Raw genomic sequence first — 18,339 nt, 5'->3', positions numbered from 1 at the left:
CTGAGCGCTGATACGACGCAGGATGCTAGCAGATAGCTGAGTACCATGCTAGCTGGTAGCGCTTGGCTTAAATAAGGATTATTAATACCTTATCAAATGAAGAAAACTTTCCGACCTTAGGCAGTTTTAATAGGTGATTATTAAGACATGTTTCCCTGAGCTCTGTGCCTCATGCATGCATTGGTAACCTCAGACGATGTAAAACTCCTATCCTCTCGTGTAGAAACTAGGTCCCTGTGACGTCACGTGGAGTAGCATCGCATGGGGGCCAATCTGGCCTTTTTCAAATGAGAATAAAATTGACCATTGCCATTCGTCTAAACCGGTATTTCTAAAACCAAATAATTTGTATATTATGAATACACTAATGGTGGGTAATGACAATGCCTTTCGTTTTCTTTGATGAATGAAACTACCCTATTCATCCCATGGTATAAACTATCACACTTCATATTTAAATAAATGAAAGTGCTACGATCTTTTATTTATTTAAATATGTCTAACTCCCACCAATTGAAGCCTGAATCTGTTGAACTTATCACACTTCAGTTTTCTCTACATGGTCAAGATTTTCTATTCCTTCTTTTATCACACATAAGGCTAGGCAGACAATTCCTGCATCTTGAACCCTAGGGTATCTCACCCAAAAATATCAGTTTGGGAAAAATTCAACAGGATGTGCCCATTAGTTTTTCGAAATGATCTTTGTGTGTGATATAAGGTTTAGAATCATGATTTCACACATCTTGACCCAACATTTTATAGCTCTCTGTTATTCAAGTACCATTGCCAATAGGGTTGTTTTGATGCATTAAATTGTATGTTTCTGTAGGCTTCCAAGAAACTTAATGGGACAAAGATGAAATCTGGAAAAGGCATGATTGTGGGTATTGGCCGGAGAGATTAAAGATATTATGAGGAAAGTGGGGTGGATGAGGATAGCCTCAGATTTTAGGTGCAGTTATTAGGGAAGTTTTTTGTAGTGTGAACCAGTGGCTATGAATAGAAATATGCTGTGGGGGGATGAGATGGTCTGGGGTGACGACCCCCCCCCCTTCCCATGCAACAGGATCCAGGAAATTTTTTGAAAAATGATATGCATGAAAATACATTTTACTACATTTGGTACTAAAAATTTAACTGTAAGCAGATTCAGTTATAATATGTAAAAACTAGACAGTTTTAAATATTTTATTATTTCTCCGAGGCTTTAGAGGGGGATATATCCCCTATCCTCCCCCCTATAGTTATGCCACTGGTGTGAACGAAAGGAAAGTAGTCGTGGGCAATATTTCTTTTGAGGTTCTGAAAATTTTGGGGCAGGCTGGGAGAATAAGACTTTTCATACTTGTATGTATGATGAAAGTAGCAGGTGGAAGAATTTTGTCAAGACAGCTTTTAACGCATTCAGTGCAGAGCACGTCAACTGACGTGATCCTGTCCAAGTCGAGATACGGAGCACGTCAATTGATGTGCTCTGCTGGTTGGATGGGGCCTTGCTCTGCCTCCGCATGTGACTAATATCCACTTCCGAGTCTTCCGATAGTGTCCATGGCCTTCAGCAAGCTTCCCTCTTTTGACGCATGTGTGCCGTTTGAAAATAGCGGTATTAGAACGGAAGTTATGGTGCGAAAACCTCTCCTTATTTTTCTTTCTTATTTTATCGGCCGATTCTGACAGCGTTCATGAAAATCGGGTCCACATTGAATGTGTTAAACAGCTTCCGAAAAAGAATTGAATTTGTAGCTTAAATAAAATGTTGAGGCTAAAGGACCATTAGCCTGAATCCCATGCAATGACATTGGGACTTAGTATTCAAATATGCAAATGATTACCTGAGCAATGATCAGAACTAATATATATAAAAACCTATACATCAATCAGGTTGTTTATTCTTGCTTCAAGAGCTTTGAAAAGCATTTGGTAGAATGGTCAGGGTAAAATTAATGGGCATTCTTAAGAAAGTAGGCGTTGATGTGGAGATAAATAGATAACGTATTCATATCTGTATGTGGCTCAGATTATTCAAGTGATGGTAAACAGTGGACAATCAGATCGGGCAAGTAATGGCTGAGGTGTGAGACTAAGTTTTCTAATATCGCCCTTGTTAAGAAACATTTACGCGTAAGAGATGATAAGGGAAGGGTAGGTAAGAGTTGTCGGTGGAACTAAAGTCGGGAGAAATGATTACTTAATTGGTGTGTTTTCCAGGTGATTGATTAGCCAGTTGGCAGAGGGTTGGAGGCTCCAGTGGATGGATCACGTAAAAGGAGCGAATATTGATCGCAAGAAAACTAAAGTTGTGCATTATAAATGTAGGTGTGCACGAAGTAGAAGAGGTGGTGTAGTTCAACTATTTAGGTAGCAGTTGAAGTGGAAATGTACTCACCATTAAATATATCAGCAAGAGAATTGCATTAGCCAAGGAATTATTATTGAATAGGAAAGAGCTGATGATAGGAGTAAAGTTTTCTCGGGTTTTTCACCGGGTTAGGTTCTCCATATCTCCTTCCAACGTTTCAATGAACAACTCGCCCATTGTCATCAAGGATTCAGGAATCCAATTCATTGTTCATTGCATCATTGGATCCTAAATACCTGATGACGATGAGCGAGTTAATCATCAAAACGTTGGAAGGAGATATGGAGAACCTAACCCGGTGAAAAACCCGAGAAAACTTTACTGCAATTGTTCGCCAGGAAAAAACAAAAAATTATATCAGCTGATGATAGGGTTGTTATGTGGGACTTAGAAGAAGTGTACCTAAGAGTCAGATTAGGAGTATTGAGCTTTGTGGTGCAGAAATGTGGGTGCTGAGAAGGGGGGACAAGAAAAGATAGAAGGTAATCGAGAAGTGGGTGTGGAGGAGAATTGAGAGGGTGAAGTAGACAGAGAGGGAAAGGAATGACGAAGGACTTGACATGGTGGGGGAGGAGAGAACAGGTCGAGATGAGACAAAGACGATTTGCGTGGAGTGAGCACTAAACTAGTGATGAGCGGAACTGTGATTTTCCGATCACTTCGTTACCTGTGACTGCTACTCATCAGTAACGGTGATTCTTAACTGTGATTGCGATCACCGAGGTGAATCACTCTTTAAAGTCATCGGTGATTTGTGGCGCTGCTATTCCTGCTACTTTGTCCAATTCCAAGGAATGAGCTCTCCTCAATAGGAACGAATAAACTTATAGAAAATTGTAAAATTAGGCAAAATATTTTTTTGAGGGAATAGTTCTGATTCCGAGTTTATATTACAATAATTAAGTAAATTTGATGTGGTAAAAGAATTTATAAGGGGCAATCATTTTTTATACATATTTATAATCAAACCATCATAATTCAAAGCTTTAGCTGTATATTTCGCACAGTATGTCTTATTTATCATAAAAGATGAATAAGACATCCTTATATTACTATTGGTAGCATCATGCCCCTATGAAAAAATTGTATAAACCTGCTTCAAAATTTTATACATTGCCATGGCAATGTATAAGATTGTATAAAAATTTGAATCAGGTTTATACAATTTTTTCATAGGGGATGGTAGCTGCCGAAGCTAACTTCACCGTATTCACAGTCGCAGTGATTTCGAGTATTTGGTGATTTAGTCACCGGCAGTGATCGGCTACTTCTCTTCAATCACAGGTGGCGATATATCGCATATCACTTGGTAGCAGCCAGAGCTATCTTCACCGAATCCAGTGTTAGAATCACCGATCGCAGTGATTTCGAATATTGAATCACCAACAGTGACTGCTACTTTTCAGTAACGGTGATTCAATCACAGTTAGCGATATATCGCTCATCACTACACTAAACAGATATCTGTCTGTTAGTTAATATTATGAGCAGTGTTGGAGGGAAGAATGTTTGGTAAGGGGCATGGGTAGAAAATATTATTTATAGATAAGGTATAAGGGAATAGCCCTTACTGGGAGTGGAGGATTAAGTTCAATTTGATGAGGAAGGGTAGGTTCGAGTGATTCATAAGGTACTCCATGGCTAAATTCCAATCAACTTTAGGGGGTACTAAGCATATTTAAATTTACCCAGTTTCCAGATTTTTTTATGTTTTTCGACTTTGGGCGAACTTCACAACGGAAACAAAACATAGTACAGCTTAAGGTACGACAGAGTTGTGCCAGCCTCAATGTAGGAACATGGGGGACCCGGGCCAAACGTGTGACCTTATTACATATGTATTTGCTGTTAAATTGTTATTTTATCAACCTCATTATCATTCTTCATGGTGTTTTATTTGAAAATTCTTTCATTTTGACTGGAATTATCATTATTTTACAAGTATTGTTGAACACTAACTTTTGAGTTACTGCCATTATCACTTTTTGAAGTTGAGGAATAGCTATTTGGTTAGTGTGATTTTTTGTGTTCTATATTTGGAAAGCAATATTTTTTTTGGACATTAGTCCATTTACTAATTAGTGGAAACAGTAAAGGATGTTTCTGGGGAAATTGTCTTGCTACACTAATGGCATTTCCTAGGCATGGTTTCAGGTGCATCATAGGATTTTTGGAAAAAAATATGAAAGGAAAGAAAGAAATATTTACTGCAATTTCATTTTCATTGAGAATGTTTATATTCTTATGGGCTATTTCAGATGGTGTGTTCATAATCCTCAGCAACTCTTTTTCCTTTTGCAACATTCGGCTCATGTTCCTAAATCCATGGACCTGAGCTTAGAGTCACTGAGTCTGTCCTATGGATTGTGAATAGTGGGTTGACCTCTAGATCTAAAGGTTAGCTGCAATATAAGCCAGTTTACTCATCAAATAAGCAGTCGTGTTTGAAAAGCGACTGCATTCTGAGGTGGTATGGTTTATCTCTGAGTATGATAGGCCATCTAAATGATATGAGTTGCATTCAAGTTCTAAGGCATCTGTTTTTTTTCCTCCAGACTGGAAACAAATAGAAATGTATGTATTGTTTTAAAATTAAAGTGCACTCATTGTCAATGTGTGACAGAGATGGCTTTGCTGTTTGACAGAACTCTTTCAGCAACGTCGAGAATGAGAACTTAAAGAGAAAAATGGCTGGGAAATTCTGCATGCGTGCTGTTTCAACAAGTGGCAGCAACTGAAGCAATTGTAGAGTATAGTTAATTCGCTAAATTTTTAAACATCCAAAGAAGCGTCTATGGATGCCATCATAATCATCATTTGCCAACAATCTAAAGATTGGTTTGATGTAGCTCTCCACTCAATTTTAATATCAGTCAGTCTTTAACATTATTACGGAGGCTTCCGCGGTGAGTTGATTGGTGATAGTTTTCCGGGTTTACACCGCGTTGATTCATGTTTTGCGGACGACAGTTTCGGGCGCGCTCCAGCTCCCGTCTTTGGACCCGAAGACGGGAGCTGGAACGCGCCCGAAACTGTCGTCCGCAAAACATGAATCAACGCGGTGTAAACCCGGAAAACTATCACCAGTCTTTAACATTTTAATGATTGAACTAACCTACCAACTGATTTTTATTTTTTGTTGCATATCCTATTTATTTTACGACTGATTAGGAGATATTATGAAAGAAAACTCGAGCAAAAATTTTTAAACGCATTTTCAAGCATGTTCACAAATGGGAGCACGCCAAAAAATTTTGCTATTGCTTGATAAATAAATATAATCTTGACCAAAAACTAAGTTAAACAATCTAAAACATTTTGACTTTTTGAATACATGAGTATTTGTTACTGGAGAGCGAGTGTAGGGAAAAATATCGAATAAACCTCATATTCACTACTGAGGTGATGAAAATAAACAATTTTGAAAAGGTATACTTAACGACTAATGTATACACAAGTCATGCAATTTACTTTTAAAAATACTCCCATGCTTAATTTACGTAACAAAAGCTATGAAAGTAATCACAGGTACTAAATATAATTTTCATGAATTTTTATAAACCTCTTCCCAAATGGGAACATCTAAACGGCTAAACAGAAACATGATTCTACTTTATATGTATTTGTCATCACCTGCTCTACTAGAGACCTTTCTCCACTTCTCTTGCCTTCCAACTGTCCTTCAATGATTGTTTTCAGTTGACCATCATTTCTCATGATTAGAGATACTACGTGAAAATCGCACTTTCATTTTTATTTTATCGCACTTTCAATTTTACAGGTTATCGCGTTTTTAGCGTCTATTTTTTATTTTCATAATGAGGTAGATGATAAAATGTAGTGAAACACAGTTATATGACCAAATACAGAATATTTTAAATAATTATGTTGTAGGACAATAATAAATTAAGGAATAAGACATATAGTGGTGGAGGTGTAGCTTGCCTGTGCCCACTTGTAGTTCGTGGCCAGGTAGAGTCCCAGCTAACTAGCAGCTGGCCAGTCGCTCACATGCTTTAAGCGGTGAGTGTCAGCGGAGCATTTGAACTGTGCTTGGCACAAAATGTACGAATTTTGCTGTCGAAAAGGCAAATTTGCATAAAAATATCATATGTCCAGTCTAGTCCAAGTCCAGTCATTGTATTTATATCGCATTTATCGCATTTGCAATTTTCACGCATCTCTACTCATGATGTTGATGATTATGGTGTCCCATCTTCTTTCTCAGAACTTATTCATTGCTCTTGTATCTATTTGACATAAAAAGTCTGCCATGTGTTAGAATGATTTATTTTATATATTTTTTATGTGAAATTCCAATTTCATTAAAATTTTAAGGATAAGGTTTGTAGCTGTGGAATAGTACTGTGTTTTGTTGTCTACTTAAGGCACAATTCTGTGGTCATTGGCATGATTGTATGAGGCTGAATTCATATTTTTGTATATAGTGGTTCACAGCACAGGGTTGGCTATTTTAATTTTGGCATCAGTCTGTTTTAAGCATCATTGAAATAATTGGTAGAGTTATTAATTTTTATGATATTTTAGCTTGAACATTTCTTTGGGCGATTTCTTGATTTTCACTTTTTCAATTAATTTTCAATTAGGCTTGGGAGGTACTTAGTGAAAGTGCCATTATGGGAAATGGGGAAATGTCAAAAATGACTATTTTAATCATTTTAGTTTTGATAGGTATCATTGAATTAGATTTTATTTATCTAGTTATGGGCCAGGGAGAAAAAGTTGGCAATATTTTACATTAAAAATACATATATTGAATACATATTAGATTTTAAAATATTATTTTTTTTTTAAATTTTAACCACATTGGCCTAGTGTGGTCCAAAAATTTTTCTTAATTGTAAGTGTGGGTATAGTGCCTGGTGCAATGGCACTTATGAACAAATCATAGAAAAATATATGTTTGTGAAGTGGTCGTGTAATATGTGACTGTACTAAATTTAGTTTAAACAATTTTTTGTTGTTAAGTGTAGGCAATTTGCATCCTCTAATGAAATAGCTGTTGAATGGCAAAAAAATCCTTGGTTAATTACTAGTTTCAATGGTTGCTTTAGTTCGAAATGGGTTTCAAATTGTTTACACCATCATCAGTATTAACTCAAGAAGCTCCTTTGGAGTATGCAGCCACTTATGAATGAATTTCATTTCTTTCGTATCTTTTTCCTTCCCTGTGGTATTCATCCTTACCTCCATGCATAGGCCGAAAGTATTTGGGATTTAAACCTATAAAGAATGAATACTGCTGGATAATGTCCTAAACTATGAATGAATTATTGTTTATTGCTTGTGCCAAAGTATTGATGAAATATCGAAGTTGCCACCTATTTTTCATGAGCTTTTAATGCCATTTAGAGTCTTGTCTACTCAATCAGAATCAGGTTATAGATGGGTTGACTCACTCTCAAGAGTTAATATCCAAGAACTATAACAAGACGCATTCACGAGGCTGATGAGTTGTTGAGAGGCTGAAAATATTTCACTGCAATGAGTGGAAAGAAAGAGTGGACTTTGTTATATACAGTGGAACCTCGTTAAAGCGAGTACGGGCTATAGTGACACCCCCGCTATTACGAGAGATAGCCGATGCACCGTCAATTGACCCTATAATAAGCGTGTTAAAAAATTCGTTTTTACGAGACCCTTTCATCGTCGGCTCTCGCCATAGCGAGGGTTTCACCGCCGGAAGACTTTCATCAAGACTCCTTAACCTCTGTAACTGCTAGTGATCTGTTAGAAATGAAGTTAATGGAGTGCTCTGTCTCAAATTTATGTGGTAAACTGTCGTTCGATAAATATAATGATTGACGAAACAATGCTTTGCATGATTTTCATTCAGTGCGGCGCTTATAAATTGTTTGAATAGTTAGTCGTTATTTGAGTAAGGAAATTTAGTGATTCAAAAAAACATCGCCTGTCGTCTGGATTTATGCTTACGTTAATCGGATAGATGTTTATCTGTCGCCGCACCACTCCTGTTCCTGTATATCTGTTCGCAACAGGTATATTGGCTATTATTTGCTCCACCTCCGGTAAAGCGACAATTCGCTATAGCGAGTGTTCATTAGTGCACCGTAAGGTGTTGTTATATCGAGGTTGCACTGTATATGTCTCTAAATTACCCAGCTACAGTTTAAGCTGAAGAAGCTAGTAGGCACTAAAATGTGTTCCTCTCTTCCTTATTAAATGGATTAACTGTAATTTTTTGCCTTTTGGGCAATGAAAATCATTAAAAAAATTAATGCATATAGTTTGAAAACTTGGAGAAAATGAATTTTTACTCAGTTTCGGGAATTATTTGCTTTTAAAACGATTTTCATTGGCCTCCCTGTTATTGTTTAATTAGAGAGGTACAGTTGATGAAGATGATATCCTATGCTGCCTTTAACTATGGATGTGAAATTCTGTATGGTTTAATTTGTATGTTTCCAAGCTCATTATGTGTGGCTATGGAATTGAAGTTCACATTTCTCCGCATTACTTTAGTTGCCTTGTGTATGTTGAGTCAATGTGCTTGATGTTTTTCAGGATATGCCACTGTGAAGGGGACAATGAGGCTCCTCTCATTGCGCCCTGTTACTGCTCTGGGTCCTTGCGGTATGTCCACGAAGCATGCCTGCAGCAGTGGATCAAATCATCTGACATACGCTCTTGTGAGCTATGCAAATTCCAGTTTGTCATGCAGAGCAAAAGCAAGCCATTTGGCCAGGTGCGTTGATTGAGTTAAGAATTAGATTTTTTTATTATTATTATTAAACTATTCTGCCGGATGAGGTTGGTTTACACGAAGCATTATGTGAATTACCCTTTCATATCTCCCCTCACAAACTAGAATTTCCTTTTCCATTTAGGCCTGCTCTTTCCATTTTATCTATGAATCCCATCCTCCCCTATCCTGCTTACCCAACATTCTTCCCTCTAATGCTGTTTTCAGTAGCCTCTCCCCAATTATTAATTGCTCCATTCAGATAGTTTGTGTCCTCTATATATCCAATAGGAATTTCCTCTCATTCCCTGTCACTTACTGTACAACTTTGTTCTTCTTTCTCTCTGTCCACTTTTAATTTTCCATTCTATTCTTCCATCCATTTTTCTGAGCCATAAGCCATCACTCTCTAGTTATTCCTGCCCCTTGGTCCCTTCCCCATTACATATTTTCTTTGCCTCCCCAGCACTCTCACTTTGATAGCACCTAATGTTGCTCTAGGTGAATTATTGATAACTTGATAATGCTGGTGAAGTAGTCGGAACCTGGATCAAAAAATAAAATGCTTGTGGAACATTGCTTTCATTTGCAAGTTATCAATGTTTACTATCTCCTGTTAGCATTTCAATTTCAGCTTTCAATTCCAAAATAATTGTACAATCTTCTCCCTGATTGACTGTTGTATCTCTTTTAATTCTTGGGATAAATTTTTTGAAGTTAACAAACGTTTATACATACAGTTTTTGATCTCAAGGCCCATATTGAAAGGAAGTGAATTTTGGTAGTGACTACTGTAACCTTTGTTCTCATCATTGTCTTAGCTGTGGAAGCCTCATTACTTAACAGCAAATCTTTCTCTGGCATAGGCTCGTAGGATAATGAATAGTGGCAACAGTAAATGATTTACTCATAGGCTATAGCATGATTCATATGAGAAAGTGTTCAGGAGGGAATATAATTTGTCTTCTCTGGAATTATTTAATCTTTAGACATCTGAATTCCATAATTAAGACGTCATTTATTTTCAAACTGTGCTAATTGTTCAAAAATGTTTTACTATAGTTTCTTGGAATCTAGGATTAGTTTAATATATTTTCACTTTAAAGAAAGAATGACGGTAGTGTTAAACTCACCCTATCAAATGTACTTGGTTCAACTGCATTGGATTTTATCCTTTCTTAAAATACCCAGATATTTATGCTACCCTCAGGAATGTGGTACAGTTTTACTTTTACATTTCAAAGTAATCTCAAATAGTTTTTATGTGGTTTAATTTCACACTGCCAAATTCATTGTACGTCTTGTTATGCCTTGAACCCATCTGTGACTTTTTTTTTTCAATCTACTCATAACAGCTGTAGGTTAAGTTGTTATTTCTTGTGCTCTGTAATAATTGGCTTGCAATTGACTTCATTCCATGGGGCATTCTCATCATCACACTAGTGGGAGAAATTGGAGATGTCATCCCTTGAGAGAAGGAAGCTTGCTTGCAGTGTGACTTTCTATGGAATTGCTCTGGCATGTGTGGGTTGGTCCCTCTATGTGCTTATTGACCGCATTGCTGAGGAGGTAATGTTCTTATCATGTGATCATTTGCTTTTTTGTAAATAATTTTGCACCAAAAGATTATTATTCAGGGATGGTATGTGTGGTCTTAAAGTATTTAAGCTGTCAAGTTTATCATATTAATATATATGTATTGAAACCAATTGTGTTTACTCACACAGGGTTTCTATTCAACCGCAAAAACCTTAAAACCGCGAATAAGCGGTGAATTTTGTCTACCGTGAAAAATCAGGCACTTCTCCACTTCCCTGCCACCCTGCTCTCTCCATTTTCCCACTCACACCCTTTAGCCGGACCTGAATTTTGGTAACTATAGGTGACGTCATAAGAGCACTTTCATTGCTGCTTTTGCATTCAAGGCATCTGTTGCGTTTGGTACATTTTGAGTTAATGTGTGGCCGATGATTGTTACGTGATCAATATCTCTGCCTAAAATGCCTTGTCTACAAACCGTGAATTTGATGACATTAAACCATGAAAACCTGAAAAAAACCGTGAATTTTATAATGTAGTCAGAGTGGGAACCCTGTCACATCCAGTTTTTGGGAATTCAGAACATGCATACAAACTAATGTATACACGTATTGCATATTATGCAAACTAGTGCATGTAGTAATTGAATTTTGTTATTGTATAGTGTATGTAATGCATATTTTATGCTTTATTGCTGTATATTATGCAATACTGTTGAATAATGCCAAGATTAATTCATAAATAATGCATGAATATTAGTGATGGGTCGGTTCGATTCCTCGATTCTCGACCAAGAACCGGAATCGAAAACGAGTACTTGCCAAGGTGAAAAATCGATTCCGATTCCAGTAGTACTTCAAACAACAAAATATACGACCGCATTTCCAACAGTCATTTGAATATTCGCGCCACGTAATCGTAATAACAAAACACACATCTTCCAGGGATGTGTGAGTACTCGAAAATTCAAATCGATCGAGTAGTTGGTACTCGACTCGAGCGTTTCGAGTAGCATTACAAATGTCGAGTCGAGTAATTAAGGTTACAGAGCTTTCGAGGCTAGTAGGTCCAGCAATCTGCCGACAGGAAGTGCTATCATGAAACTCATGTAGTAATACAGTTTTTAAAGCCGATAAGTCATTCTAATGCCTTGGCCTGGTAGATTCAGCTTGCTGTATACTCTATAGTTGTCGAAGTGGGCGCCGAATACCTTTACGCCAGCCGATCGTCTTCTGACCCGGCGCACACCGGTCCAAAATTGGAAAAAGCTGGTATAAAGTCCAAAATGACCTTTTTGGGAGTAGAGACTTGAAACTTAGCGTAAATACTCAAAAATCATTACCAGATATAGATTTATATGCCATTTTACATAAATACGACCCGTTAGTGATGATACAGTGGCCCAAACATGACAAACTTTTCAAAACCATGTGCGATCTCGTTAATCCTCGAAATTTTTTCAATTTATCCAGGTGGTGTTGAGTTGGTATGAGTTTTATGGAATAAAAAACGCAATATTGCTTTGATCTGGTGCTTTGCCTATACTTTCAATGACTTTTGAAGATTTTGGCTCTCATCTGTCTGGTTTTACAACGCAAAATGGCCAACCCGTGTTTCACGTGAAATTTGACATAAAGTAGACATTATCTTTTGTTTACGTAAAATATAACTCGGAAAATTTGGTCCACAATATAAAGTAGAGATTTATAAAGATTACTAATTAGAAATCTTGGAAAAAAAAGTTTGCGACGAAGGAAATAAGAGCGATTTTTCAATCGCGCGTCAAGGCTGAGCTACACGCCGCGGAACACTAAGGGTCGGTAACTGAGGCCGATTTTTCAAGTTTTTTAAAACATTAGTCTTGAAAATCATCATTTAAAGCATGGATAATCGTCTTAATTGACTTCAAACACTAAACTGAGGATGTTAAAAAGGATTATGTATAGATCGACTTGACCATTTATCGCATTACTCGAGTGAAAATACTAAGGATTGGATTTTTTTCGGATCCATCCCACGCATAAGAAATATGCCTCGGGTATTGAAGTAAAGTGAAGAGATTAAGTCAGCATGCTTAAGAGAGAGAAAAATGAACTGTTTCCGTGAAAGGCAACAACCGATACCCTTTTTCCCTTTCCACATTCGCCGAGGTGAGTCGCGCAGAAGGGTAGTTTTCACACCACAAGGCTCTTTTCGCCTTTTTTATTACTGCGTCCGACCGATGTGATATTCATTTGTAGTGTTTAGTTTCTTTCTTGAAGGGAAAAAAGGAAGAGATTTTAAGGTTGATTTAATGACGTGAGAAGTATAGAATTTTTTTGGCTCTACAAAATAAAGTTTAGTTCTTTAGTTCGTTCGCTTCGTCCACTTGAATTCCATGAAGATTCAAGTTCCAAAAAAATCGTTGATATAATTTTTAATAAAAATTCCAGTCTCCGAAATCTTGCAATTTTGGTAGGAAAGTACTTGCCCAGTCACACAAGTGTGTAGCAAAAGGCAATTTTCTGCAGGCAGTAATAATGTAACATGGAGACGTCAAAACCTGCTGGCTGAGCATGTAGAATAATTGGTTTTTCTGCTTGAGAATTTGAAAGGGCCAAATATTACATGATTTATATACGTAGTATGCAATCTTTATTACAGCTATGAGAATTTCTGTACTCAGGGCTCTCCCTTGTAGTTTGGATACATATATATGGTCGACATATTATGAGTGCCAATATTCTAAAGTAATACCTATCATGTAACACCACTTTTCAGGTATGTTCTGTTTTGAAATTTAGCTATTATATTTTAATTACATAGTGATGATATGAAAGATGCTTTTGTCAACTGACTCTTTCACAGAGTAATATTTTTAAAAGTGGTTTTCTTATTGCCTGGAATTAAGTGGTATTTTTCTTGGAGCCTATGGCATCAGAATCGATGGAATCGGTATCGGTAGAATCGGAATCGAAATGTCAGAATCGGGATCGGAATCGATAAAATTTTGGAATCGACCCATCACTAATGAATATATTTCGGTTTTTATATGGTTGTGATTTGCAAGTGCTGCATTGAAAAGTAACTTCATTGTGACTCAAATGTAAGCAAGAATGGCGTTATAAATGCAGTGCATTCATGATTTTTACTAGTGCCAAATTACATTTTAAAAGTTTTGATGTAAGTCTAATTGGCAGGTAGCCTATGAAAGGGGATGAATTTTCCTCACTATTATATTCAGTAATGCTTAATTTATTTGCAAAGTTTTTATTTATGGGACATTTTAAAGGTAAGAAACATTTTAAGAAAATTTTTGACCCTAATGCATTCATTGCATTGTAATAATTACCTATGTATATTAAATACTCCTCAAATATTCAGATTAAATTCATTACTGTGTATTACATAATCTGTGATTAAGCATTATTTAATTTTTGTGGTATATTACTTCAATAGAAGCATGAAGTTAACAATTTTACCTTTGTTTTACCAGGTGATACATTGCATCTACTTGTCTGCTTTATTTTTACCATCTTACCATTGAAATTGTTATTTCAAGTGCTTGTAATGGGTTTTATTCTCTAACTCGTCTTTTATGTTTTCTGTATTGACTTCGACTGTTACCATGCTTTGCCTTGAAAATGAGAAATGAATTAACTTGTTTATTTTGTCTGTTAAGACTTAATTCACTCTCATATTCTGGATTTTTAAAATTCCAAATGTTCTCCTTTTTTGCCCTATTATTATAGCTTTCCTAATTTATGTTTTATATGAGTACGAATGCATTGTTTTCATTATGTGTTCAATGAAAGAGTTGATAAAATATAATGCCAGAAAAACAGCATGAGTATGAGTCCTAGTTCACCATTTCATATACGTAATCAGCAATTTGGATGGGAAGAATTTAAGATGGATCATCATTTGCATTGTTTGATGAAGATCATGAAACAGTCAAGATTAGTGAGAATCCAAGAAAATAGTTGTTAAATCAATTATTAAAGTATATATATGATGCAAATCTACTCTTAACAGCCTATCTTGGCTTAAATTGAGCAAAACGATGGTGGTGATGCTAATAGGCTGAAATGAAAACTAGAAGTGTATCTCGCAATGCCAATTAAAATAGGAATTAAAGTCTCCGAAACCAGATTTTCGGTTGACTAGGCAACCAACCGGAAACTATAGTATTTATGTGTTTAAACAAACATACATGCATTGGTGAACATATATTTATTATTTAATAATGACAGAAAGCGAGTGCTACTGCATGATTTGAGAGAAAACAATTGAGAGTGAGCTCTCTTAATTCAACAGTCACTTAAAATAATTAGGATAATTTGATACCTTTTTTTTTAATTTACTGTTAGGTATGCTCTCATATGGATCAAAATGGCCATAAATAATGGCTAACGTGAAAATTACAGCATATTAAAGATGTATAATAAAAAAAAAGCGTGAAACATTTATCGCTGAAAATGTCATTCCGTATACATATGTTATTGCGGCTGCATTGTCTTTTGTAGTCTCGGTACAATTTGCGGAGGTAGTTAGGCAGTCTCAGAGGTGTCTCCTTGATATGATAAGTGGAGGTTTTACGGGATAAAGAGGTTCACTACAAAGAGGTTTGCCTACAAATTTACATGTTAATCTGACGGGACCATTGGGGTGGTATGAAGTATGGGGGTTTACGATGTAAAGAGGTTCACTACATAGAGGTTTTACTGTATTAAGAGAGTTACAAAACTCTCTTATCCCGATTGTTGTTTATGCTCTAATGTTAATTTTGTGCCAGCAGATGCAGCGGGACTTCCTCAAGTGGCCATTTTGGACAAAACTGGTGGTAGTTGCAGTTGGATTCACCGGTGGTCTCTTCTTCATGCACGTTCAGTGCAAGGCCTACCTCGGCCTCCTCCGAAGATGGCGTGCCTTCAATCGAATCATCTGTGTTCAGAACGCTCCCGATCGACCATCCCTGTCGAGGTCCACCAGTGCAAGGCCCCCAACGAACAAGTCGGAGGCCCTGCCGGACGTACACCACTCGAGATCTCCCCTTTCAGAAGAGGGCGTCTCGCAGTCTGCTCAGAGGTCCTCGACGGAGAAAGCTGTGGACGAGGGACCAATAGGCATGGACACGGTTGTCGTGGTTGAAGAGGAAAGTGCTCGGTGGAAAGGGGTGGGAGGTGGTGGTTCGAGGCCCTACGAGGCCGGCGAGGCTGCCGAAGTGGACGAACTGAGTGGTCTTTTGTCGGGCACCGTAACTGCGGCTGAAGGGTCGGATGCAAAAGTTAGCGGACCGGCCGCTGCCGAGCATGGGCAATGCTCTCAGCCATCAGTAGTCGTTTCAATTCTGGGCAGTGGCGAGAACATTGGAGACAGAACGTCCCTGTCACTTGGATCCCGCTCGCCTCTCCTTCCTTGGGACAGGGGCAGTCCTCAGGAGCACTGAACTTTCCTCCTAAGCCACTGCCAAGTGAAGTAAGCTCACACGTTCCCACCTGGCCTTTTTTGTGAAAGAAAGGTTGTTTTTTTATCATTTGTCACATCTTTAAATCCTCCAATCGTGATATGTATGAAGAAAAAGAGCTGAGTGTGTTTTAGACTTTAAAAGAAATATGAAGTAAACGAAGTGATATATGCTGGGCTCAATGGTATTTTGGGCTTGCGGCGATGAATTTGTGATGTTTGAAAGGTTTTTTTATATTAAAATGACTTCATGTATCTATATAAATATATATTATACACGTATTCAAAGAGACGTTACATTTAGCTCATTAAGTGGAAGCACTTCTCATGCCAGTAATGACAAGGATCTGATATGGGTTCAGTAAATCAACAAGAGTCTGTGAATCTAATGAGAATGTGTGCTAATGGGAATCTTTTCAGCGTAACCGAATAAATGAATTTTTGCTATGAAATGTAAAAATTTCTTTGGAAAGTGAAGTGAGATTTTTAAACAAAAAAATGAGCATCCATTTCAGCTGTTATTTTATCCTACTGACACACATTGCTACATTAAGTTAGAATTTATTTAGGTGAATGAATCATTTAGTTTTTACAAGCAGACTATTTCATCTGCGATTTTAGTCATGAAACAAAAAAACTTACAGTCCTAATCATATCTTTGGCATTAGGCAAGGAAAAAAACCTTTTCTCAATCCATGAGATGTAGTTATGCTATACTGTTGCAGCTATTTCTTATTAATGGTTTCATGAAACGTATAAGAATGTCTTATGGAGGTTGATTGCCTGCAGTGTAGTGGAAAGGATGTCTTAATTAATTATTATAAGGACACTGTTTCTGGCCAAGGCCTGGTGCTTCAATAGGGACAGTGCAATGCTCATTAATTCCCATAATGTGGGATGTCATAATGGGATACCCTATGTGATGTTTTACTTTAATAAATCTGACGGTGCCAACTTTACTTTTGAACAAAAATCTTTTAGATCTGATTTTTAAAGAATGGTTGAATGAGGTCTCTGTTGCCTAATTTATGAATGTCAATTTCACCACAAAGAAGTGATATCAAGCTTATTGATTTTAGTAGCGTGTGATATTGGGTTTTTACCAGTGTAATGGATTGGAATATGAACGTAGTATTTCTGTTGGCAATTTTCATATTACCTATATGTACTATATTAGGATGAATCATGTTTGACTTTATTTCGATCAGGGAATTTTCCATGGCTGTAATATTACCAAATCAATTGCCACAGCATATTTCAATTAATTTTATTATCTCTGAAATTATTTTTTATATCATTTATGACTATGAAATTTGGCTGTAAATAATTTATGACTGTACTTAACTCTCTTTTGTACCTGGTGCAATGAGAAAATGTGATATGTTCACAGGTGAATATTTTGTTACCTAGATCTGACCTGTAAAATGCTTCTGTTATAATTGCAATGAAATGGAGCCTGAAAAGTATGAGAGTTGACCATGTGTACTGAATAAAGTGAATTAACATTTAATAATTGGTAAAAAGGCTTTTTCTTGATATCATGAGTGTCTTTCTCCAGTAACTTACCATATTTTTAGTAAAAATTTAGGGCTTACTCATCGAGTCCATTTTTGCGTGATCACTATGTTTACCAACAAAAATCGATATGTCGATCGTTTTCAAGGTCAGTCACTCGCAGACACTGTCCACGCATTTACCTGCACACGTATATTGGAAGTGCAAATATTGGTCCGTGTGCCATGACGACGCAGACCTTAAGGCTATGATTGGAAGACCGTTAGCCAAAGCGATCATTAACCCTGGCGAGAAATCAGACACCTCTTCACTTCCCTATCACCCTCCATTTTCCCACTCACAACCTTTAGCCAGGCTAAAATTTTGCCAGCAGGAATCATGAGGGTTCTAGGGGAACCCTCTTGGGGTTACAACCACCGGGGCTGGGACCCAAGCCCGTGGCTTATTCGCCCGATCACCCGGGGAGGGGCTGGACGGGAAGGAAAAAGGATGGAGACGCCGTCGCGATCGGAGCCCGCCGACGCCTCCAGGGAAGGGAAAGGGCTGGAAGGAAATGGGGGTAGGGATAAAGCACCCCAGTGCTATGGAAGCAAAAGGGGCCCTACCTAGCGAAACCATGCGTGCGCAATTTTTCTACCACCATCCCGGGGAGATTTTTCTATGAGGAAGAAAAATCCCAATATAGGGACAAGAACTATGAGGGTTCTAGGTGAACCCTCTAAGGGTACAACGCACCGGGGCCCCGGACCAAGCC

At 37.4% G+C, this 18,339-nt stretch overlaps 1 protein-coding gene across 2 annotated transcripts in view; it reads left to right on the top strand.

Annotated features, from left to right (window-relative positions):
- The window catches only part of LOC124161274 (E3 ubiquitin-protein ligase MARCHF8-like), a 125,682-nt gene extending 108,089 nt beyond the window's left edge, over positions 1–17,593 (top strand). Inside the window, exons 5-7 of one of the 2 annotated variants that reach the window (XM_046537563.1) lie at positions 8,909–9,089; positions 10,530–10,655; positions 15,400–17,593. In XM_046537563.1, coding sequence (XP_046393519.1) covers positions 8,909–9,089; positions 10,530–10,655; positions 15,400–16,053 — 961 coding nt within the window. In that variant the 3' untranslated portion in view covers positions 16,054–17,593. The remainder of the gene's footprint in view (positions 1–8,908; positions 9,090–10,529; positions 10,656–15,399) is intronic. The other variant, XM_046537564.1, reaches the window with a different exon arrangement.
- Positions 17,594–18,339: the final 746 nt, after the last annotated feature.

This window comes from Ischnura elegans, chromosome 6 (assembly GCF_921293095.1).
Source record: "Ischnura elegans chromosome 6, ioIscEleg1.1, whole genome shotgun sequence".
Classification (NCBI taxonomy): domain Eukaryota; kingdom Metazoa; phylum Arthropoda; class Insecta; order Odonata; family Coenagrionidae; genus Ischnura; species Ischnura elegans.
The sequence above is the reverse complement of the archived record's forward strand: the minus strand, read 5'-3'. Positions and strand labels throughout refer to the sequence as shown.